At 29.6% G+C, this 24,313-nt stretch overlaps 4 protein-coding genes across 4 annotated transcripts; 2 read left to right on the plus strand and 2 right to left on the minus strand.

The window, feature by feature from the left end:
* On the minus strand, nt 1-1,980 carry LOC101262016 (UV-B-induced protein At3g17800, chloroplastic-like). Its single transcript, XM_004240580.4, has 2 exons — nt 1,608-1,980; nt 1-946 (listed from the first exon to the last, which is right to left on the minus strand). Exons 1-2 carry the CDS (start codon nt 1,976-1,978, stop codon nt 283-285), a joined length of 1,035 nt encoding a protein of 344 aa, XP_004240628.2. The 5' UTR covers nt 1,979-1,980; the 3' UTR covers nt 1-282.
* A 1,659-nt stretch (nt 1,981-3,639) lies between these two features.
* LOC101262317 (UV-B-induced protein At3g17800, chloroplastic-like) lies at nt 3,640-5,709 on the minus strand. The gene is made up of 2 exons (XM_004240581.3): nt 5,471-5,709; nt 3,640-4,381 (listed from the first exon to the last, which is right to left on the minus strand). Exons 1-2 carry the CDS (start codon nt 5,707-5,709, stop codon nt 3,640-3,642), a joined length of 981 nt encoding a protein of 326 aa, XP_004240629.1.
* A 5,928-nt stretch (nt 5,710-11,637) lies between these two features.
* LOC101250510 (small ribosomal subunit protein eS8y) lies at nt 11,638-14,465 on the plus strand. Its single transcript, XM_004240387.5, has 5 exons — nt 11,638-11,768; nt 11,917-11,989; nt 13,357-13,690; nt 13,911-14,077; nt 14,169-14,465. Exons 1-5 carry the CDS (start codon nt 11,765-11,767, stop codon nt 14,251-14,253), a joined length of 663 nt encoding a protein of 220 aa, XP_004240435.1. The 5' UTR covers nt 11,638-11,764; the 3' UTR covers nt 14,254-14,465.
* Nucleotides 14,466-18,927: 4,462 nt separating this feature from the next.
* On the plus strand, nt 18,928-20,920 carry LOC101250804 (uncharacterized). The gene has a single exon (XM_004240388.5). The coding sequence runs from the start codon at nt 19,762-19,764 to the stop codon at nt 20,659-20,661; it is 900 nt and encodes a 299-aa protein (XP_004240436.1). The 5' UTR covers nt 18,928-19,761; the 3' UTR covers nt 20,662-20,920.
* The last annotated feature ends 3,393 nt before the right edge of the window (nt 20,921-24,313 follow it).

Genomic DNA, 24,313 nt, shown 5'->3' on the forward strand with positions numbered 1-24,313 from the left:
TAAAGAACAAGGAATGTACATTACTATTGGCAATAATGAAAGTTTTATACATCTCCAAATCTTGTTCCAATATTTAAATTCAGTAATAGTAAAATTATTTATACTTGACAATTACTATAACGTAGAGACTCTTTCTATCTATTTAACGGGACACAGAAGCACAATGTAGTATCGAGAAAAACACATTTCCCCCCTTACTTACATAGTGAAACTAGTCGAGTGTGAACTTCCTCGTTAGGTTAATAATAACGAGATCTATACTCTTCAAGTCGATAAAATTTCCTAAAGTGAAATTCTGCCTCCCAAAGGAACAGCCTCCAACACAAACCTCTTTAGACTCGTGAATGACGTTGAAACTTCCTCATGTTGATTCTCATCGCCAAAAAGAGCAGAGTAATGCTTCTCCATCAGACTCATCGTCACGTTGAATTTTGGTTTTCTACACATTTTCATTGTTTGATTATCAAATTTCTCGACGTAAGACTTCAAATTGTCATACTTCTTCCCCTCGATGGGAACACTCTTTTGTTTCAAGTGACATGAACTTGAAAATGAGAGGTTGTTAGAATTAGTTGTATCAAAACTCTTTTCCAAATGGTATCTCAACGAAGCGGACTTTAAGAAGTATCCATACAACATCGAAGAACCATACACATAACGAATATAATCCTTTTTGATCTGAGTGACTCCCAAATTATCTTTCACATTCGACTTGTTCTTGTGTTCCCATCGTATTTCCTTAACCATTGCAAGTACTTCATCGCTATGAATCGACTCGAGTTCCAAGTTCTTGCATGGCGATATCTCGAGCCTTCCATTGCACATGCAATTCGAAAGCTTAGGAACCAAATGCACCCCAATTTCAGAGAACTTGTAGACTATGAACATGTACATAACATCCTCTACAACTTTTTGACATTCCACTTTTTTCATCTCATAGATTTTCCTGTCATTTCAAAAGAGCGATACAACCTATACCGGCATTAGTTAATTGTCATTGGATCTGGTGTTACCATAAGCTTTAGGGACATTTACAAAGAGAACTAAATGTCGTTATGTAGTGAAAATTAGCTTTTTTTACTAAAACAAAAACAACTTTTAGCGATAATAAATAAACATATTAATAAAGAGGGCTAAAGTCTTTACAGTCATTAATTAGGTGTCATTAGATGGAAAAATGCTAAACGCTTTAGAGACATATACAAAGAGTGTTAATTGCCGCTAAATATAATATATATATATTTAGCGACAATTAAAAATTTATTGCCACTTTACATCATTAAACTATAAAAAAGTTAGCTTGAAGTCAATTTTACTTGAAAATTAACTCGTTAGAACCTCTAAGTTAAGGTTAAGTTGACCTACAACGACATGTAATTCCACATATTAAGTCGAACTCACTCTTATGATAATACATGGACACTACTTGTTGCCTATGTTACTAGCACCTGATAGTGTAAAAAATTCTATTGAACGATTACGATTTATAAGTTAAATTTGATAAAAGTAAGACTAAGGTGACCTACACAACAACAAACAATTATATACACATATAGTATATATATGACGTTAGTGCATATAACTGAAACTCTTATTGAAATACGAACCTGTGAAGAATAACTTCATCGGTTTCAACGCTATAAACACATCGAAGTAATGCTTCTTTCCTCATACATTCCAAATTTTCCAATTCTTTCTCCATAAACTCGTAAAACAATGCTTTGTCATTCTGCAAATACTCACTCAACAATCTCCCAGTTTCTGTTGTTGGCATTAATGGAGGAGCCATTAATTCATTAAACACACTATTATTATTGTCACTACAACAACTAGATACTATCGACAATCGATTTGACGATGAATTTTTCTTTTTCTTGCTATTTAACAGAGTATTACTCTGTAAATTTCGTAAATTGAATGAAGAAAATTGTCGAAATTGAGGTAGTGAAATATGGGAGTATGAATAAACACAATCCATTAACGAAATTTGATTATGATAAAAAGAGGAAAATATTAAAAATGGTGAAATTGAAAGTAGTATTATTATGTTTCATAGTAAGTAGAAGAATCCCAATATGTTTCCAATTATGAAAATTTAGTAGTAAAAAGAATTCTTAACCAACTCAAATTATGAAAAATTTTACAAATATTATAGTAATACGTTTTTTCCTAATTTTACGTAGTAGTGTTGTTAAAATTTGGAAGTTTATTTATTTAATTTAATTCTTAATTTTGGAGTAATTTTTTTCTCCTAAAAGTATCCTTATTATATCTTTTGGTTACCAATAACCTTTGTTATAATTGTCTGAATGCTATTTATTTTTATTTATTCATTAAACCTATATATTAATTGCTTAATTAAATGGGAGAACTTATATAAATTCAATACTTTAGGGTGTTAATTGCTTCAGTCTAGTTTGCAATATTATAAATTTTAGCAGTGCGTTCAGATGCGTGTATTTCGAAATTAGCAATATATGCAATTTGTTCTACATACATTGTATTCAAGTGAATTTGCATATATTTGGATACATATCAAATCTCGTTCGTCACTCTCCTATCTTTCAAACAAGATATGGAGTAGTACCTGATGTGATTCATATGTATCTGAGATTCGGTAGCCTCTCTCTTTATTTTACTGTATCTGAGATTCGATGGCCTCTCTCTTTATTTTACTGTATCTGATAGCAAAAGTATATATATATCTAAGTATATCCTCTTAAATATATGAATTTAATTAATAGTGAAATACATAATTATTTAAAATAATAGATAAAATTTGCATATATAGTATGAAGTATGTTTAATAAGATAGTTTCTCCTAATTAAATTGGTGATTGAAATTTGGTACAATGAAGAGCTAAGCTATATATTTTTGTTTAAGTCTCCTTTAAGTTCGAATTAACTTTTTACGCAATGATTTAATATTGAAATCAAGTATAAACTTTCGTATTTGATCTGACTCATTAATATGTAATTTGACACGTTTATTTGTTAGCATCATTTAGCATGTCTTTCTTAAAAAGAAAAAAACTCAATGAAAATCTTGATTTTGCCATTAATAAAGATTTTGCTTGATTATTATCGTCTTCTATGTTTTTCTTTGCACTAAAATACATTAATTAAAACTATGTAAACCTTAACTAAACGTCGTTCACCTTTTACCTTTTAAAAATAGATGTCATGCTTAAAAAAATTGTCACTTTAATAAAAAACTCATTCATTTCATCTGTTAAAATTTGATTCATCTATGTCATTGTCGTTTAAGAAAAGACTCATTCATGCCATTATTTTAAACTCCGATTTTGCAAAACCTTCTTTACACTCCAAACAACTTTTAACATTTTTCAATTGAAATTTTGAATCAAATGTATTGTTTTAGATCAAGCCATTATACTTTTATTTAAGATTAGATAATAGCAAAATCCTTTTATACATCAAGACAACTGCAGTAAACTTTTGCAACTACTATATACATACTATAACCTAGAAGCTCTTTGTTTCTGTGTCCCGTTAGATTAACGGGATACAAAAACACAATGTAGTATAGGGGAAAACATTCCCCCCCCCCCCTCCCTTCCCTTACATGGTGAAACTAGTGGAGTGTGAACTTCCTCGTTATGTCAAATGTAAATGAGATCAAAACTCTTCGAGTTGATAAAATTTCCTAACGTGATCTTCTGCGTCCCAAAGGAAAGTACCAAATGCAAGAGCCTCCAACACAAACCTCTTCAGACTCGCGAATGAGGTTGAGACTTCCTCATTACTCTCATTGCCAAAAAGTGCAGAACAATGCTTCTCAATCAGACTCTTTGCCTCTTTGAATTTTGGTTTTGAACACATTATCATTATTTCATCGTCAAGATTTGTAACATAAGACCTAAAATTGTCATACTTCTTCCCCTCGTTAAGTGACACTGGATCAACTGATGTTGATCCCGTGTCACTTAAGGGAACACCTTTTTGTTTTAGAAGCCATGACCTTGGAAATGAGATGTTACTATACGTTTTAACAAAACTCTGTTCCAAATGGTACCTAAACGAGGTTGACTTGAAGAAGTATCCATACAAAATCGAAGCACCATAGACATGACGGATTTGATCCTTTTGAACTTGAGTTAGACCCCAACTATCTTTCACATTCGACTTTCTCATGTCTTCCCATCCTATTTCCTTGACCATTTCGAGTACTTCAACACTATGAATAGACTTGAGTTCATAGTCCCTACGCGGAAATATCTCGAGCCTTCCATTGCATATACAATTGGAGAGCTTAGGAACCATATGCACTCCTATCTGAGAGAACTTGTTGACTATGAACATGTACATAATATCCTCTACAGTGTTTCGACACTCCAACTTTATCTTCTCAGAAATTCTTCTGTTATTTCAAAATGTTCAAATATTAGTAAACATTTCGTTATATTCATATGCATAACATCCTGCTATCATAATGCAGAAATAAACATTCATTTATCCACAATATGATATAATTAGTCACATAACTTAGTCATTTTAATCCACAATTAGCAATCTTTGTTAGTGTTCCTAATACATATAGGGACATTAAATCTAATGACAATTAACTAATATTGATAAAGATTTTCAACACTCTTTATTGACGTGCATATTTATTATTGTTAAAAGCTGCTTTTGTTTTTCTGTTTATTATGTTTTGGAAGCTCTAGCAACTATACTCCAACTCTATCACATGAATGTTCTATAGATACACCCAATAAAATAAAAAATTTCGATAACATAAACATAAAAATCAAGAGCAAGACAGTGGCGGAACCAGAATTTTTATTAAAGAATGTCAAATATAAAGTAAAAAATATATAAGGATAGAACACACAACCTCAAACAACTCCTTAACCACGTACACTAAACCTTCAACGTGTATCAAGACGTGTCAACACTTATATATTATATTTATTAAACCAAATTTTGACCTAAATTTTTTTTTAAACGGGTAGCTATACCCTTGAAGTAAATTTAAGTCACTACAAAAAAAACCATGAATTACATGGGTATTTTCCTATTGATTAGTATGAAAATTCGTAGGAAACTTATTTTACTGCAAATTTTCATACTAATCCCTAGGTAAACAGGCCGTCCTGGATTAAATTTAAGTCACTACAAAAAACTGTGAATTATATGAAGATTTTCTTATGGATTAATATGAAAATTCGTAGTGACTTAAGTTTAATGCACTACAAAAAGTCTACGACATAAGTTTCTAACCAAGAAACGTCCGTGCATAAAACTTAAACTCTTATTGAATAACAATTTTCTTGCAGTGAGTTGACCTACAACGACAACATATTAATCCTAAGCTAACAGACACAACAATGAAGGAAACATAATTAAATTAGACTTATGACTACAAAAATTCTACGACATAAAGTTTCTAACCAAGCAACGTCAGTGCATATAACTTAAAACTCTTATTGAAACTAAAACTACGAACCTATGAAGAATAGCTTCATCAGTGCCAACGCTAAAAACGCTTCTAAGTAATGCATCATTCTTCATACAATCCAATCTCTCTAATTCTTTCTCCACAAATCCGTTAAACAATGCTTTGTCATTCTGCATAAACACACTCAACAATCTCCCTGTTTCTGTCCTTGGCACTAATGGAGCTGTTAATCCATTAAACATGCATTTTTCATCGTTATTATTATGATTATTTCTACAACTAACCATTAATGGCAATGGATTTTTCTTAAACAGAGTACTACTCTGTAAATTGAATGAAGAAAATCGTCGAAATTGAGACAGTGAAATTTTGGAGTATGAACAAACACAATCCATTAAAGAAGATTGAAAATTATAATTATGAAAATATTGAATTGTGTGATAATTTGGTGAAATTTAAAGTAATTTTATTATGAGAGGATGAGAAGCTTAATTTAAATAGAATAAGAATACTAGAGTAGCGATTTCTTAAAATTGTCTTTTCTTTCTTTCTTTCTTTTTTTTAAAAATTAAACAAATCGCTCCACACGGAGCGATTTTCAAAATAAAAAATTAATTAATTTTTTCTATAAGTCGCTGCAGAAGCAGCGACTTCCATCAAATTTTTTTAATTTTTTTTTAATTTTTTTTTGCTTTATTTAAAAGAAAAATTGATTCAATTTTTTTTTTAAATCATTCGCAACGATTTTTAATTAGATTTTTTTAAAAAAAATCAAATCGCTGTAAAGGCAGAGATTTACACTAAATTTATATATATATTTTTTTAAAAAAATCAATTAAATCGCTGCAAAAAAATTAGCCGATTAAATTAAGTTTTACAAAAAAATAAAATTTAAGTGTAAAGCAAAAAATGTGTTAATTAAGAATTCATATTTTTTTTGCAGCGATTTAATTGATTTTTTTAAAAAAAATATATAAATTTAGTGTAAATCGCTGTCTTTACGGCGATTTGATTTTTTTTTAAAAAAAAACTAATTAAAAATCGTTGCCAATGATTTTTTTTAAAGAAAAATTGAATCAATTTTTCTTTTAAATAAAGCAAAAAAATTTTTTTTAAAAATTTGATGGAAGTCGCTGCTTCTGCAGCGACTTATAGAAAAAATTAATTTTTTTTTTATTTTGAAAATCGCTCCGTGTGGAGCGATTTGTTTAATTTTTTTTTTTTGAAAAAAAAAAAAGGCAATTTTAAGAAATCGCTGCTATTGCAGCGATTTCACTTTTTGAGAGTACAAGTCGCTAGCGTTTTTACCGTTTTAGTTTTAAAAGAAATTGATATGCCCTTTTGAAATTTTTGACAATTTTTTTTACCGTTTTAACTCCGCACTCAAGAATACTAATTCGTTTCAAATTATGGAAATTTAGTTAGTAGAATCATTAACAAACTCAAATTTATGAAATTTTTTTTACAAATATTATACTTAATACTTCTTTCCTAATTTACGTAGTAGTATGCAAATTTGGAAGCTTATTTATCTAGTTTTTATTATAAATACTCATAAATATCCTTCTTTTACTTTTTTTTTTTTGCTCGAGAATAAGTTTAACCAATTAGAAATAGTTCAGCAATATCTTTATTTTACCTTTTAGTCCAAAAATATATTAACCCTTTTATTATAATTGTCTCAATGCTAAGCATGTTTTATTTTTTTATTTATTCATTAAACCTATATATTAATTGCTTGTTTAAATGGAAAAAACTTAAATTAATTCACTAGTTTAGGTGTTAATTACTTAATAAATTATAACTTATAATATTATGAATCTTACAAAAAAAATTTGGTGTGTCCAGATATATATACTCGGAATAAATGAGATTAAAATTAAGTGTAATTTGTTTTAGATACATTGAATCCAAGTGGATTCACGTGTATGTGGATACATAATAAATCGTGTTTGCCTCTCTCTGGTTTTTCTGAATACATGTGAATCACACTAAATACATGTACCGTGTCATAACATAACCCTAATGAGACAATTCATCCTATATTCATAGACATCTTTAGTGCACATGCTCATTCCTTTTAACGCTTGTCCCAAATGTAATTTAATAGTATATCAATTGGGTCATGTATCGTAGCTAGATTCTAAACAATATCTACTGTGATTCACGTGTATATGTGATACATAATTATTTTGCTCTGTCTTTTTCCCTATTTGAATGTATCTAGATATCAAAAAATCATAGTGATTGAAATTTGGTAGAATGAAGAGCTAAGCTATTTATTTTGGTTCCTTGCTGGTTTAATTCTCTTAAGTTATAACTAATTTCTTACTTTATGATTCAATACAAAAATCTTATATTTGATTTGACTCGTTGATGTCTTCTATATTTTTCTTTGCACTAAAACACATTAATCAAAATTATAGAAACCTTAGCTAAATAATGTTAGCCTTTTTAACCTTTTAAAATAGACCTAACGTTAAACAAAATTGTCATTTAATTATTTTTGTAATATTTAAAAGTTTAAAACTTCAATAGAAAAAAAGAAGAAATCTTTCTTTTATTTGAACTATAAAGTCCTATATTAAACGTTTCAATATTTTCAAATTTTACCATATTCAAATTATGGGTTTGAGCAAAATTCATGAGATCTAGAGAATCTTATTAAATGACTTTAAAGCCAAAGGCATTAGCAAGGAAAAAATAATATTGGTTTATGATTCATTATTGGTGTCGATTATTCAATTTAAATTGCACTTACAAATGATTTTTTTTAAAAAAAATCAATCATATTGTAACGACCTGTTTAGTCGTTTTGAGCAGCAGATTTTATTTCTGGAAAAACTGGCTGGGACGACGGAACCCACGACGGACCGTCATGGGCACGACGGACCGTCGAGGGGTCTCGTTTCAAAACACTTAGAAATTCTGAAAAATGGGTACTGAAATCGACTCTCTGAACTTCGTAACGGAATGGCAGGACGGACCGTCACAGGCGTGACGGACCGTCACAGACTCTTCAGAGAATTGAGTCTCTGAACTCTGTGACGGAGCAGCAGGACGGACCGTCGCAGGCACGACGGCCCGTCACAGGCTGCGTAATCCCAGACTGGGTCAGATTTCTGTAATTATTTTAAGGGGCGTTTTGGACTATTCCGGCTTATAATTATAAAGTTAGTGGTTAAATATTAATAACTCAATTACTTGGGGGTTAAAAGAGGTAACCTTGAGTTAGTTAGTGGGTTAAACTCATCATCTTTCATACTTAATTATATGCTAATTAGGGTAAAAGAAAGAGGGTTTGAATAAGAAAAAGAAAAGAACAGAAAGAGAGGGAGAAACGATCTCGAGAGAGAGAGGGAAACAAAGAGGAAAGCAAAGATCTTGAGGAAATTGCTTGCTTGATCACGAATCTTCGGTGGAGGTAGGTTATGGTTTTTTTCGTAGTTAACTCTTGATAGCGAATGATATGTGTTGGGTTGTATTGTAAAGTCTTCTATATGATTAATTGTATGCTTGCATGAATGTGATGATATAATTGTGATGAAATAAGCATGATGAAACTATTGAATCCTAAATCTTCAAAAAGAAACCCTAATCTACTTTGTTAATGATGATGCCTTGGTATAAAAGAAGGCTTGATGAACGAAAGTAGTGAGATTAGGGGATCGGGTGCCACGTTCCGGTACCAGGATAGAATATGGATCGGGTGCCACGTTTCGGTACCAGGATAGAATATGGATCGGGTGCCACGTTCCGGTACCAGGATAGAATATGGATCGGGTGCCACGTTCCGGTACCAGGATAGAATGAGGATCGGAGTGTCACGTTCCGACACCAGGATAGAATATGGATCGGGTGCCACGTTTCGGTACCAGGATAGAATATGGATCGGGTGTCACGTTCCGACACCAGGATAGAATGAGGATCGGAGTGTCACGTTCCGACACCAGGATAGTATATTGAGGAGCGGAGTGTCACGTACCGACACGAGAGGAATAAAGATAATGAATCTTGAAAGATGTTAATATATTCAATCTAATGAACCTAATTCCCAAATGAGTATGATGGGGAGGCGTGAGTCCTCATTGATGTGCTTGGTGTTATGACCAAGGGTTATGGTAATTGTAAATGTCGCATGTTGAGTATTGTAGTTGATTTTATGATGTTATCTGATATATACTGTTTTCTATTTTGAGTTGGCCGATGATACCTACTCAGTACTTGTGTTTGTACTGACCCCCCCTACTTTTATGTTTTCTTCTTTGTTATTTGTGGAGTGCAGCAAACGTGCCATCGTCTTCAACTCAACCGCAACTCTAGCCAGTCTTCATTACTCCGGATATCAGGGTGAGCTAATGCTTCTAGCTTGGACTGGATCTTCCTCTTCATGTCTTGATGCCTTGAAGTTCCGGCATGGACTAGCTGTTTATGTATTTTAGTTTCTTAGATACTCTTAGATTTAGTAATTTGAAGTAGATGTTCTTGTGATGATGACTTTCAGATTTTGGGAAGAATAATAATAAATGTTTGAGTTTTTAGAAGTTATTGAATTGGGTTTTATTAATGAGTTAAGTCTTCCGCATTACTTTCTGTTGATATTATATTGAAATGTTAAGGTTTAGATTGGTTGATTCGCTCACATAGGAGGGTAAGTGTGGGTGCCAGTCGCGGCTCGATTTGGGTCGTGACACATATTATCTTTAAAAAAAAATTATATTACTTTGGAATCAACTAAAACTTATTTTACAACATACACCAGGGATCATATTATAATTATAAATATTATATAACTAACAAAGCTAAAAAAATTTGTAGAATATACTCAATTACTTTAAATTCAACTATTGCTACAAATAGATGTGTATTTTTCTGTGTCAATATCAATATAATTTTGACCTATGAGATTAATTATGAAGTTTTGTTCAATACATTTAATTTCACTCATAATTTGTTGTTATTAATATAATTTTATCTAAGATTTTATATTGCCTCTTAAAGTTATGTACTTAGTATAATGTTCACACAGAAAATTATATTATATACCCACTGTGTAAAACATTTACACTTAACTAGTATTATTTTAGAAGTATATAAAATTTCTTATAAATATTTATTGAACTCTTTGCCGATTGTTGAAATATTTTACAATAAATAAGATTGTCATTTACAATATTTCTATCATATACACACGATGCATCATAAATGATAAAATATATCTTTTGTTTATTATAAAATATTTCGATGTATATAATAGAGAACATGATTTATTTCTACCATATAAGATAAAAACAAAATAAAATCAAGTTAAGCAAAACTAGGAATTTTGCAATCATAATGTGACCTAACATTTGGCAAAAAAATGCCAACATTTTATTTTTTTGATATCTAATAACTCAAATGTATTTTTAAGGAAATGTTGAGATAAAATAATAACCTACATTTATTTTTGTTATCTAATAGCTCAAATATATTATTTTCTAAATATTTGTCATTGTATTGCCAAACATTGAGATCCTTTATCTTCTTGTTACAACTAAAAAATTTAATTCATGACCTAGTAATTTTTATTAGCTTGTATTAATATTTTAAAATATGTGGTAAGAGAAAAAATATTTTAAATATGATACATCATTAAAGATTGAAAGTAAAACAAAATCACATTAGGAAAAATTAGAAATTTTGTCCACCATAATGTGGCCTAAAATTGGGCAAAAAAGAAAATCACATTTTATTTTTTGGTATCTAATAAGTCGAATAATTTTTTAAAAGAATTTTGTAATGGCATTATAACATGTGTTTTATTAATTTAAAATAATGAAGTAATTTCTTTTTTTTAAAAAAAAAAACTTAATTCAAAGTTTCAATTCACTTCTTTCAACTTTGCAAAAATACTGATTTTGACACAGAAGTCGTCACTTAATTTGTTAAAGAAAAATAAGAAGACTTTGAGGCCTAAAGCACAATATATTGTCTTTGTTTTCCTTCCTGACGATCTAGTGAATCAGACAGACTTGAATATATCACACGAGTAATAATTAGATGAGAAAATGGTTTGAAATATTGTGATCTAATGAGTTTACGGATTTAGTTAGTAAACTGCTAAGTATAAGGGTTCAATTAACAAACGAAATAGAGGGATCTCCCGAGTCATTCCACTAGTTTTTTTAAAAAAAATTAACTAACAAAAAAACTAAATTTTTGGCCCAAAAACTATTTGGAGCCCAAAGCCCAAAATTAGTTAAGGCCCAAATTGAAACTAGGGTTTTTAGTTATCTTTTCATCACTACAAGGAGGGGAGCAGAGTGAGGGGAGTAAGGTCGGCTTAAGCTCTCAGCAATCATGGGTAATTATCTCAAATTTTCTGCCATTTTTGCTGTTTTGTGCAGATTCATTCGATATAATTATGTTTGTATATTTTCATTTTTTAACTATATGAAAAAAATATGATGAATTTGATAATATTATGTGTTTTGTTTACGTATGTTGTAAAGGTATCTCAAGAGATTCTATGCACAAGAGACGCGCCACTGGTGGCAAGCAGAAAACTTGGAGGAAGAAGCGAAAGTCAGTTTTTCGTTTTTCTTTTGTTCAAAATTTATAATGTTAAATTTGCCCCCTATATCGTTATATATTATGTGTATATATATGTGTGTGTGTATTTGAGGTCTATCGAAAACATTCTCTCTATCTCACATATTTAGTTAAGGTTTGCATACATCCTAGCCTTTCGAGACTCACTTGTGGATTATGCGGTGTATGTTGTTGTTGTTGTATATGTTTGTGTTCGAGACTCACTTGTGGATTATGCGGTGTATGTTGTTGTTGTTGTATATGTTTGTGTTCGAGACTCACTTGTGGATTATGCGGTGTATGTTGTTGTTGTATATGTTTGTGTTCCATTGAATATGCTGAAGTTACCTAGTTTTAGAATTGAGTCGCGGTTAATCTAATGTTGGAACATAGTTGATTGACTGGTGTGTGTGTGTGTTCATTAGCTTGTCTTCTGTTAATGAAATACCAAAATTTATAATGTTTCATTCATTACTGAATTTTTTTAATCGTCATAGAAAAGCAATGCAAAACAAAGACTTGCTTACTTGTGAATTGATGCTTTAGATAGATAATAAACAACATAGCTAATGTAATCCCACTGGTGGGGTAAGGGAGGATAGAGTATACGTAGACCTTACCCCTACCTCCGGAGCTAGAGAGGTGGTTCCAGTAGGGAAAAAATATTCCCTTGTTACATAATTAGTAGCAGTCCTGTCTGTCATTCACAAGTTTTAGTTTCATCTATGTCGTTCTGAGGCCATTTTCCTTTCCATTTTGAAAAAGATATTATATTAAGATGAATATTGTGCTTTTGTACTTTGCTTCTTGCATAAAGCTCTTACCTTGTGGCTTTTGTGAGCTTTTTTTTTGTTTTTAGCAACACTATGTGTCACTGTGAATTCATTTGATTGTGAGGTTGTTCAGTCTGTTTTCCTGAAGTGTGATAAATGACTGGTCAAGTTTCGTTGAGCTTCATAGATGTTCTCCTATTGAATCGATGACATTGAACTAAACAAGATTCTTGGGGTTGATTAATTGCTCTCTTGTTTAAAAATGGAATTTGATTTTATTCTTTTCCTTTGTAACTAAAGAATACCTCTGGACAATTAGGCTATATCTTTGATGATTCGACTTAGTTTCTAATAGCAAATCAGAGTGGTACTGGTAGCTTACTGTGTTTTCTTTCTGAGTGCAAGACAAAATGGCTTTTGTGGAGGTACAATGTGTGGAAAAGTAAATTTATTTAAGAAGATGATGTTGTTGTAAAAAAGTTTTTTAAAAAAAGATATGCTGTTGTAAACCTATTACGCACACCAAGATTTGGGGCTGCACATGTTGAGTTTGTTCCAATTTGCTTATCTTCTTTTTATTATGTAAAGGTACGAGCTTGGACGTCAACCAGCTAATACCAAGATTTCCAGTAACAAGACAGTCAGACGAATTCGTGTGCGTGGTGGTAATGTGAAGTGGAGGGCACTGAGGTTGGACACTGGAAACTATTCATGGGGTAGTGAGGCAGTCACACGCAAGACTCGTATCCTTGATGTGGTTTACAATGCCTCGAACAATGAGCTTGTCCGTACACAAACTCTTGTGAAGAGTGCAATTGTTCAAGTTGATGCAGCACCATTTAAACAGTGGTACCTCCAGCACTATGGTATTGACATTGGTAGGAAAAAGAAGGGGGCCGCTAAGAAGGAAACTACAACCGAGGTACCTCAAAATAGTCACACCGTTCTACACTTCTACATAAAGTTATTTATTGCGAGGATCTGTAGATTGCTAACGAGTGTCATCCTAAATTTGTTTTTTCTCCTCTTTTTCTCTATATGTGTATATAAGCTAGTGACTCCATTCGTTCAGTGATGTGCGAGAAGTGTGTGATATATTTATTAGTGTATATACTGATACTTTTCTTATGTCAACATTCAAGGAGGGAGATGCTGCTGAGGAAGCTAAGAAGAGCAACCATGTAGTCCGGAAAATTGAGAAACGTCAGAAGGATCGTACCCTTGATAGTCACCTTGAAGAGCAATTCAGCTCTGGTAGGCTATATGCCTGCATCTCATCCCGCCCTGGTCAATGTGGCCGAGCTGATGGGTAAGTTTAGGTGCAGTAATCCCTCTCCCCGCCCCAAATCTGATTTTGGATTTCGCTACTCTAGCTGATTCGTCTCAACTGAAACCGACAGGTACATTTTGGAAGGGAAAGAGTTGGAATTCTATATGAAGAAACTTCAAAAGAAGAAAGGCAAGGCATCTGGTGCTTCTGCTTAAGTGATTCTTTCGGTATGTCCAGACTAGTTTGTGTTAATCAAGCTTCAATTTTGAGAGTGTATGTGTTTGTATACACTACCTTTTACCATAAGTTCAAAGTGATGACTGGTCTTCATTATTACCATTTTTTTGTAGTTTGAAATTTTACTACATTTCAGCGTGTAGTCATATATAATCACAGGCAGAAAATGCTATATTATATGGATTTTAAATTTACCATTTTGAAGAAGCTTGGCCATTTAACAAGTGGATTTGAATGGCAAAAACCTTTAGGCAGAAAGGAAATTGCTTACAACGATAGAAGAGTCGTTTGGTTTGTAGATAAAGTTATTTTTGAGATTGTATGTCCGGGACCATGGTAAAATATTCTTATCGTTAAAAATGATAAATATAAATTCCGCATTAAGGTCCTTAAATTTGTCTATTCGGATTATCTTAATAGCTTAATTGAATAATTTGCGTTAAACTATTAAAAAGTAATAAAAAATGATTTAATAAAGTGTATTTTTCTAGCCTTTTTAAAATGTAAAGAATAACTTAGTTCTAATCAATATCTTCTTAATCTAATCAATTTGTATAATCTTTCTCGACATGCTTTTTCTAATAATTATTTCTTTTATATAAAATTTTTTATCTTTTGTATAATTAGTATTCATTCAACTTATCCAACCCCCAAAAAAACACATTTATAACCTATTATTGCATTAGAAAATGGAAGCCCTTCAAATTTGAGAATTTTGAACGCACTCTACGCTAATTAATTAACTATTTAAATTTTCATTTTATTAATTAGAATTTGATTCTTCATCTCGTAATCTTTTTTCGCGAATTCACCTAATAATAGGTGGAATTTCTAGATAGGAGAAACGTGTCAAAAATGTTTGTGAACCCACAAATGCCAGCAAACTTTCTTCTAACACAAGTAAAGACATAACACAATAACCATCCATTTAAATACATCCAAAAATTTCTACATCATTTCATCTGTCAGTTTTTTATAGGTCACTCCAAAACTCTACATCATCTCATCTACCAAGTGTTCTAAATAAGGATATTCAAAATTGAATCGAAATCGTTAACTCAAATTGATAAAAAAGTTATTAATTTATAATATTGGGTTATTGGTTTAGTGATTTTAATAATAATTTTGATTTATTTGTTATCGAGTTATCAGTTTTTAACGGTTTAAAATTTTTTCTTGGCGGATTAATTGATAATCCAATAGTAAATTAAATATTTATATCTACATCATTTTGTATATAAAGTCCTCGACTTAGAGTTTAATTTCCTACTTTTATTTTTTATTGTCTCAAACACTTGATTGTTGTGAACTCAAGTGCATGGTTTATTTGGTTTGTCACCTTGTTTCTAAGTGATTTTCAATATTTTTTTCTTTTGGGTCAAATCTTAACGGTTAAACCGACAACCGAGCCGATAACGATCAAAAACCGATAAACCAATAACCGATAAGTCAATATCTTAATGGTTTTATAACGGTTTAGCATCACTATAAATCGATAACCAATAAGTCAACCCGATAAACTTCAAAACCGAACCGACCGATATACAGCCCTAGTTCTAAAGATAACACGTAATTTTATTATTTTTTTTTACGAATTTAATCGAATTTAATAATTTAAAGAAAAAATAATTTTGCTTTTAAGCATTCTTTTTAATTAGATGGTCATTACATATATTTTATAACATATTAATATTATATATTAATGTTATATTAATAAATATAATATTTAGATTGATTGGATTATCTTTTGTCCTAGTATAATATTGCACAAATAACGTAATTAATTTCTTTTTTAAGGTAAATGATTGAATATCAAAGATCTAAATAAAATATAAATTTATGTATATATAATTTAAACTAGTTCTGTTTTTCATGTTGAGACATACGACGAGTCTTATTTTATTTTAATTTATTTTTTATATCATTCAAATTATGACAAATTAAAATAAATACACACACAAAAAAAAGAAGGAAGGACAGAGTAGTTTTTTTTTTATTTTTTATGTTTATATACACACTTGTATCTTCTTCTCTTTTTTTGTTTTAATTAAATATTTCATATTTGCATTAGGAGTCTAATTAAAACTAATTTTGTGTCAAAAAGTTTCAATATTAGAAAGGGATAATGTCCAAGTACCCCCTTAATCTATGCCCGAAATCTCAGAGACACACTTATACTATACTAAGGTCCTATTACCCTCCTGAACTTATTTTATTAATAATTTTTTTACCCCTTTTTAGCTTACGTGGCACTATCTTGTAGGCCCAACGATGATTGACTTTTTTTTCCGAACTAGTGCCACGTAGGCTAAAAAGGGCTAGAAAATTACATATAAAATAAGTTCAAGGGTAATAGAACCTTAGTAAAGTATAAGTGTGTCTCTGGAATTTCAGGCATAGACTGAGGAAGTACTTGGGTATTTTCCCTATTAGAAAGCAAAGTGTTTCTAAACTGAGAGGCAAGGTTAAAATTTGATATTTATTGGTTCACCATTCTAATTCTTTTAAGGTTGTGTCTAAAAGTCCAAAGTAATTATCATTTTTAAAAAATTATGACATAATTAGACTTATTTTGCTCTTACTTAAAAAAAAAATTGTGAAAGTAATAAGCATTGACTACTCCAATATTGAGATTCATTAGATTAACTTATTTATTTATTTATTGCAAAGAGATTAACCTTCGTTTTATCTTTTTCACATCAGATGTTATAGTTTTTCAGCCTTTCTCCGACTAAAGAGATTAATATTTTTAAACGATAAAAGATAGTCAAAGAACATATTCTTTCATAAAATATGTAAATGAGAAATGTGACAAGTAAAATAATTCTGAAAAAATAAAAGAAATTTAATTAAAATTATTTAATTCAATCAAACATATATTATATAATATAACTCTCCCCTTATTATTCTTAATAAAGATTACTTTCTATAACTATGATTTAAACATCAACTTATTAATTGATTTATGAAAATATACTTATCATTCTAAATATAATTTTTAAATACGTTATGGCGTAACCAACTAATATGATTTGGAGGGAGTAGTATTAATTTTACTCTTTCCCTTAACTTCCCAATTTCCAAAGGGTCAACCTATTAATAGTCTTGTACATGAACTTTACTAAAACCAAAAAATGAGTACAAATTAAATGCCTTTTCAACACTTCTTTTGTCCTCACGTGACAATCACGTGCATAACAAATGCTTCACATGGCTTAATTATACGTGGACCAATAAGAGAACACCACGTCTCAGGTATGTACGACAAGAATAATCTTATCGGCACTTTTGGATATGCCTCCTACAACTTTAATATATTACCAATTTTACCCCTACCCTTTACTGGCATACAACTCAGTATATCCTTTTTCAGGTGTCAGTTCACTTCCCCTTTTTAATTTATACTTATCTGATAAAACAATACTCTCTCTGTTTAAAAATGACTGGTCTACATGATATATATGTATCTCGTGATTTTAATTTGACTTGACATGTTGTTTAAAAAATTAAAAAAAAATTATATTTTACAATTTGAAATCATGTCAAATTTACCTTATAATCTTGTGATCTTAAGCATAACACGTGAAAAAATATTATCAGAAAAGAAAAGAAGCACTCTATTTTAAAGAAACAGACTTAAAAAAAAAGGAGCATTCTATTTTAAAGAAACACTAAAAAAAAATAAGTCATTCTTTTTTAGCAGAGGAAATATAATATTTAGATATAAGTAAATCTATAATATTAAATATCTTATGAATTTTTGATCTATCTGAATACATTCAGCTACATGTATCTCGAAATAATTAAAAGTAATTTATTTTAGATTTTGATCCAAGTGAAATAGAATGTATCTATGTATATATAAGCAAATTTTGCTTGACTCTATGATCTTGTTCGTCGTTCTCATATCTCACTCGTAAATTTGGTATTCTTGATAGATATATATAATGTGATTTTTATATATTTGAGATACATAAACAATTATCACTTGTGAATCGTATATTTAAATATGATTCTCACTAAATATGTATATAACATGTATCTAATGTAACTCACGTAAATATTTAACTTGAATCTGATATAGTGAAATGTATATAATTATTCCAAACTATTAATAAAGTTTATAAATATAATAAAAATATTTATATAATTAAATAATTTTCCAAAAAAGATAAATCGAAACCAAAAAAATATCCCCCTAGATTAATACTCCACGAAAGTTATAATAAGGATAATGATAACAATATGTGAATTATTGCTAAACTAATGGAATACTTTTGAATATTCGAGGTGATGAGGCTTTGTTTCTTTAGAGTTATTTATGCAATAATGTAAAGATTATAGTGTAAAAATATATTATAAAATAGATAATTGTATCTAAAATTGTTATTATTATAAAACCACACGTTTTATTTTTATAATCTAGGTGCTGATGATGGTTTGGTTTATGAATATTTATATGTATGCAACAACTATGATACACAATAATTACAAAATAGATAATGATACATAAATTATTATAAGACCATATTTGTTTTGTTAATATTCTATGTGCTTAGGTTGGTTTTTGTTCTTAAACTTATTTATACAAAAATAAATGCTAGAATAAATAATTAATTGTACTTCTTTTATTGTCAAACACTAATATGTTTACTTTATTTGTATACTTATAAAAAAAATAAGTTCTCTATATTTTTAAAATAAAAATAAAATTTGTATACATACACTTCATTCTTCTCTCAGATCCTAAAAATTTTTTTGTTTCTATTATACTCTCGATTATACAATATCTTACCAACCAAAATGTCTTATTATGTATGATTAAATAATGCAAAGGCTTTATTTTATGTAATAATTATGTAAATATTTATGTTTCCAATATTTATTCCAAAGTTGTTCTTTATTCTATCATATATGAAATAAAATTAACTGTTATTGTATCAAACATAAAATCATTGAGTATACTCTACTACTAAATAACACATCTAATTTTTTTAATACAATTTCCATATTAATTTCTTATTTTGTTTTAAGTTATTATATCTTTTTACTAATAATTATTAGTATGAAAATATAACTCTTCCAAGAAAGCATATTCCTTATTCCAGCAATATACTCAGTATAATTTCACAAATGAAATAAACTTTAATGCATAATTATATAAATATAAAAGAAGAGATTTGTAATAATATTAACCAACATAAAAATAAACAAATGACGTCATTATAAAAACTCGATTTAGATTTCTTTACGGATAAAAATAAAAATATTTTTCATTTATTAAAAAGCAAAAATCTATTTGGTTCCATAGATAAAAATAGTAAAATCCTTTTTTTAAAGGCGTAGCTACTTTCGAATATTCGGTAATAAGTTATAACCCCACAAACTTCTCCACTCTATATATAACCAAACCTTCTATCATATTTTATCTTAAATTAAAAAGTTTTAAATAATTTTAATTTATTTATTTTCTGAAGAAAAAAAAAATGTCTGGAAATGGCAGAATGAAGAGAGTAACTGACCCGTTAAACGATAAAGTGAAGGCTCGAATCGTCGGCGCCGATCTCCGGGAACTTGGTTACATCAGCAGCGGCAGTGAACACAGCGCCGATGCTGATACCGACGTCGCTTCACCTAGCTTTTCAGGTCTGGTTTTTGGTTTCCCTGATGATTTGGATCAAAATCAGTCATCGGAGAATGATAACTCCGATACTGAGTTAGATGAGTCGTCAGTTGATAACGTACCGGAAATGATTTTTCAAAGCGATACAGATTTGTTTAGGAATGTGTTGTGTTCTCATGTATTTAAAGCGTTAGAAGTTTATTCGTGTTTGAAATTGAATAAATCGGTACTCAGAAGGAATGTGATGCTGTGTTTGAGAGATTTTGGTTATAATGCTGCTGTATGTAAAGCGAAATGGGAGAGTTCCGGTGGACTTACCGCCGGTAACTATGAGTTCATCGATGTTGTTCGATCGGACGCTGTTAACTGTCAAACTCGTTACTTCGTCGATTTAGATTTCGCCGCGGAATTTGAGATCGCGAGACCGACGAACTCCTACGAACGGTTATCGCAGTCGCTACCGAAAGTTTTCGTCGGAAAAAGCGAAGAATTAAAGCAGATATTGAGAACAATGAGCGACGCCGCTAGACGATCGTTGAAAAGCAGAGATCTACACCTTCCTCCATGGAGGAAACACCGTTTCATGCAAAACAAATGGCTCGGTCCGTACAAACGGACGTCGAATATCACTCCATCGACGAACACTCCGGCGTTTTTATTACCTCCATCGAATCAGGCATACACCGTGAAGTGCCGATCTGTTGGTTTCGACACCGCCGTTCATGGCGGTCTCTGGTTACCGGCGGCAACCCGAACTAGATGACTTCTGATAATTATTATTTTTAATTTTTTTAAAAAAAGAGTTGTCGTTTTGTGTTTTAACAAAAGCGTCGTCGTTTTGTACACCATGTGAAAAAAGAGATAAAATGATTAATCCAAACATGGTGTAAAAAGTGTAACGCGGCAAATACCCATTGTGTGATTTTGTTTATTTTTATTAAGCAAAATATTCACGTGGCATATTAGGACCGTTGATGATCAAATTTGATTTAATCTAACGGTTATTATAATTTTTGATATAATCATTATGATAGTGATGTATATTAATGGACTAATGGGCCCAAAATGTACTATAAATTATCTTATCCATGGGATTATAGATAAAAATAAACCCCACAAAGAAAATATTGATATGAGGTTGACGTGGCATATTTTTTGAGTATTTTATTTTAATGCACGACTTCTAATGTGATCCTTCTAAAAAATTAAAATAAATAAATGAAGGTTTTGTAATAGACAAATTTGTATATAACAGATGATTTCATAATTTTATACAGTAGAATACGACAATAAAAACAGGTATACTGTATTTAATATGAATTTAGTTGTATTTGGTTTTTCAATAAATACCATAGGACGGATGAATACAAATTCAAAATTTTTATTATAAGATTTAAAAATTTTAAAATATAATATTTAAAATTTAAACTTGAAGTCTGAAAGTGAATATTGAATTCGTCAAAGCACGACTTCTACTACTCTATAAATACATTTAACATAACAAAATATCTTATATATCGAGTAACTTCTTATCGAAGAAGCTCGAAATAACACTCTTATATCCCACGTAGATTCATCCTTGCTTGCGTAATTTTCAAAAATGAAATTCAAAAAGGATGGATAAATGCAAATCTTTTGTTACCTCAGGTAGATAGAAAAACTATTTTCAATAAATTACCAATTGTATTGTATTGTTACTTAAAATATATTGTATTATATTGTTATATTTCGTTGTTATGTTACAATGAAAATTTCATTTTATGAAACAATTAATTTGATGTTCTTATTATTACTTAATTTCTTTTTCTAATTATATCCTTATTTAGTATTTCATAATATTATTTTACCCTTTACCCTATATTATTTAATTTCAATCAAATCTCCTATCCTAGAATAGTTAAGGTAATTTTAATTATAATAAGGTATGATACAGTCAAATCAAACAATAAAAATGTTATTAAATAATAACAAACAATATAATCTAGTCAAACATTTTACAATACAGTACAATACAATACCTTGTGAAACAATGAGTGATAATGATCCAGACATAGTGTAAGAAACTATAAATAGAAGGGTAATTTTTACTATATTAACCTTTGAATATAATAAATACAATTCTTGAAAATGTAACAGGAAAAATGCCTATAATTAATGATAAGAATAAATTAGAAACTAAGTGTAAATTTATTTGCTAATTTTATAAATTAGATGAATATTATTGAACATCTATTTTTTAATATAGTGAACAAGTATTATTGGACGGAAAAAATAATAGAATAAATTATTCTCGATTTTTAGTATAGTGAATAATTTGGGCCGGGCAATAGAAGTGATTATAGGCACACGTTTCATTTCTATTCAAATTGATTCTAAATATACATAAAATGAATTGGAGTTTAATTTTAACATATTTTTTAGTTATATGAATATTTTTCTTTTATTGCAACGGTATCAAAAACATATTCTTTGATATATGATGCTTCTATTTTAATTTTATTTTTATTGATACGTAGAATGAAATAAGTAAGAATATTTTATGAAATTTCGTAGAACTATTTCATCACATATTCTATATAAGATAATAATTCTATCATTAATATAATTGATTGGATGAAAAAATTTTGAAATTAATTCTATACCAATAAATTAATGCAAAATATTTTGAAAAATCCTACACTAAATAAATACCAAATAATTTAAGGGAAAACACAAAATTTTCCAATTTAAGAAAAAACCATACCCCCTCCATCTCAAAAATATTTGTCATCTTTACTAAAACTATCTTATTATTCAAAATACTCATCATAGAAACCAAGATAAAATCAAGTATTTTTTCTTTTTTTAATTTTACCTTTTATATTGATTATATACATACATTTAATAAGATGTACACGATACAATATTTTAAGAGGATAAAATAATTAAAAGATTTTCTTTATTAATGCTTTTTAAGAGGCATATGAATAAAAAACACGATAATTATTTTAGACACAAGAAAGTATTTATTCTTTGTTTGAACCATTCCTTTTAGAAAAAAATTGATTTTCCATCATTTGGTGTTCAGAGCCTACATTGAAGCATCGACTCAACTCAAATCAAAGCATTGTAGGATCCATTCAGACTTTCAGAGTAACACTTCTAATAAATTTAAGGGGAAAAATATAAATATATTCCTGAATTATCGTAAATGATATACAAATAACCTACATTATACTTATGGGACATTGATACACCTACCGTTCAAAAATTATAGTGTATATGCCCATTCTAACGGAAGATTAAATAGGGACATAGCACAATCTTATCCATCGATCTGAAGTCGGATCGGTGGATAATGGATAGAATTATAACACGTGTATGTCCGTTAGTATAAAGGGTACATATACTCTAGTTTTTGGACAACAAGAACACTTATGTTCTCAAAAGTATGACGGAGGATATCTGCTTATCGGTAACAATAGTTAGGGAATATATTTATCCTTTTTCCCCAAATAAAATTTTATATTTCTTACTCAAGTCTAAAATCTCTGATCAAGGATGGATATATTAGCGACTTTTTAACAATTACTAGTTAGGTTAATGTCACTTCAAAATGACAGCCAGATGGACATACTCCTAATTAATTTTATAAAAGAGTGGTACTGGTGAAGAATAATTGGATAATGTTTCTTAATCTTTTATCTTGATAAGGCTATGCCTACTTGTCCTTTGAGAGGAGTTGTTGGCTAAATTCATTTGGCTGACCTTTTCTTGTAGGGTTAAGCCTATTACATAGTAAGTCCAAGTCACCTTTTCATGGTCATATTCTAATGCTTTTTTTTAAAAAAAATAATTATATCACTTTGATATTTATTGGTCTGACTAATTCATATTCATGTTAAGTAATAAGTATTATTAGAGAAGGAAGTGTTGCTTTTCGATTAATATTCAATATTAGTATTAAGATCTATATCTAGTGAGATGATTATAATATTTTCTTAATTCTCAGAATTTGAATCAAAACGAATCAAGACGTCTATTTAAGGATAAGCAAATCTCAAGATATTCGAAAAGTTTTGCGATCACATTTACCCTACTCTCACCCATAGGTGATTAGGAGCGGAGCTAGTCTTCTGCCTATCATTATATAAACTCCAATAGTTTTAGTGTATATTTTATATTTGTCTTAATTATAAAGTTTTTCCTTTTTTCTAAATATTAAATTTTTAAACACAAAATCTTAGTTCCACTTATATATCAATGATAATGAATTTGTTTTATGATTAAGTGATTTTTTTTAAAGTATTTGATATTTAAAATTTATCAACTCAATTAATTCAGATTAATCGAGAATACTTTAATTAAAAATAATTTAATAAAATCTCTTCTAAAAAAAATTCCCTATTACCAAAAGTCAATTTTCAGATCTCTAA

Source organism: Solanum lycopersicum, chromosome 6 (assembly GCF_036512215.1).
Source record: "Solanum lycopersicum chromosome 6, SLM_r2.1".
Classification (NCBI taxonomy): domain Eukaryota; kingdom Viridiplantae; phylum Streptophyta; class Magnoliopsida; order Solanales; family Solanaceae; genus Solanum; species Solanum lycopersicum.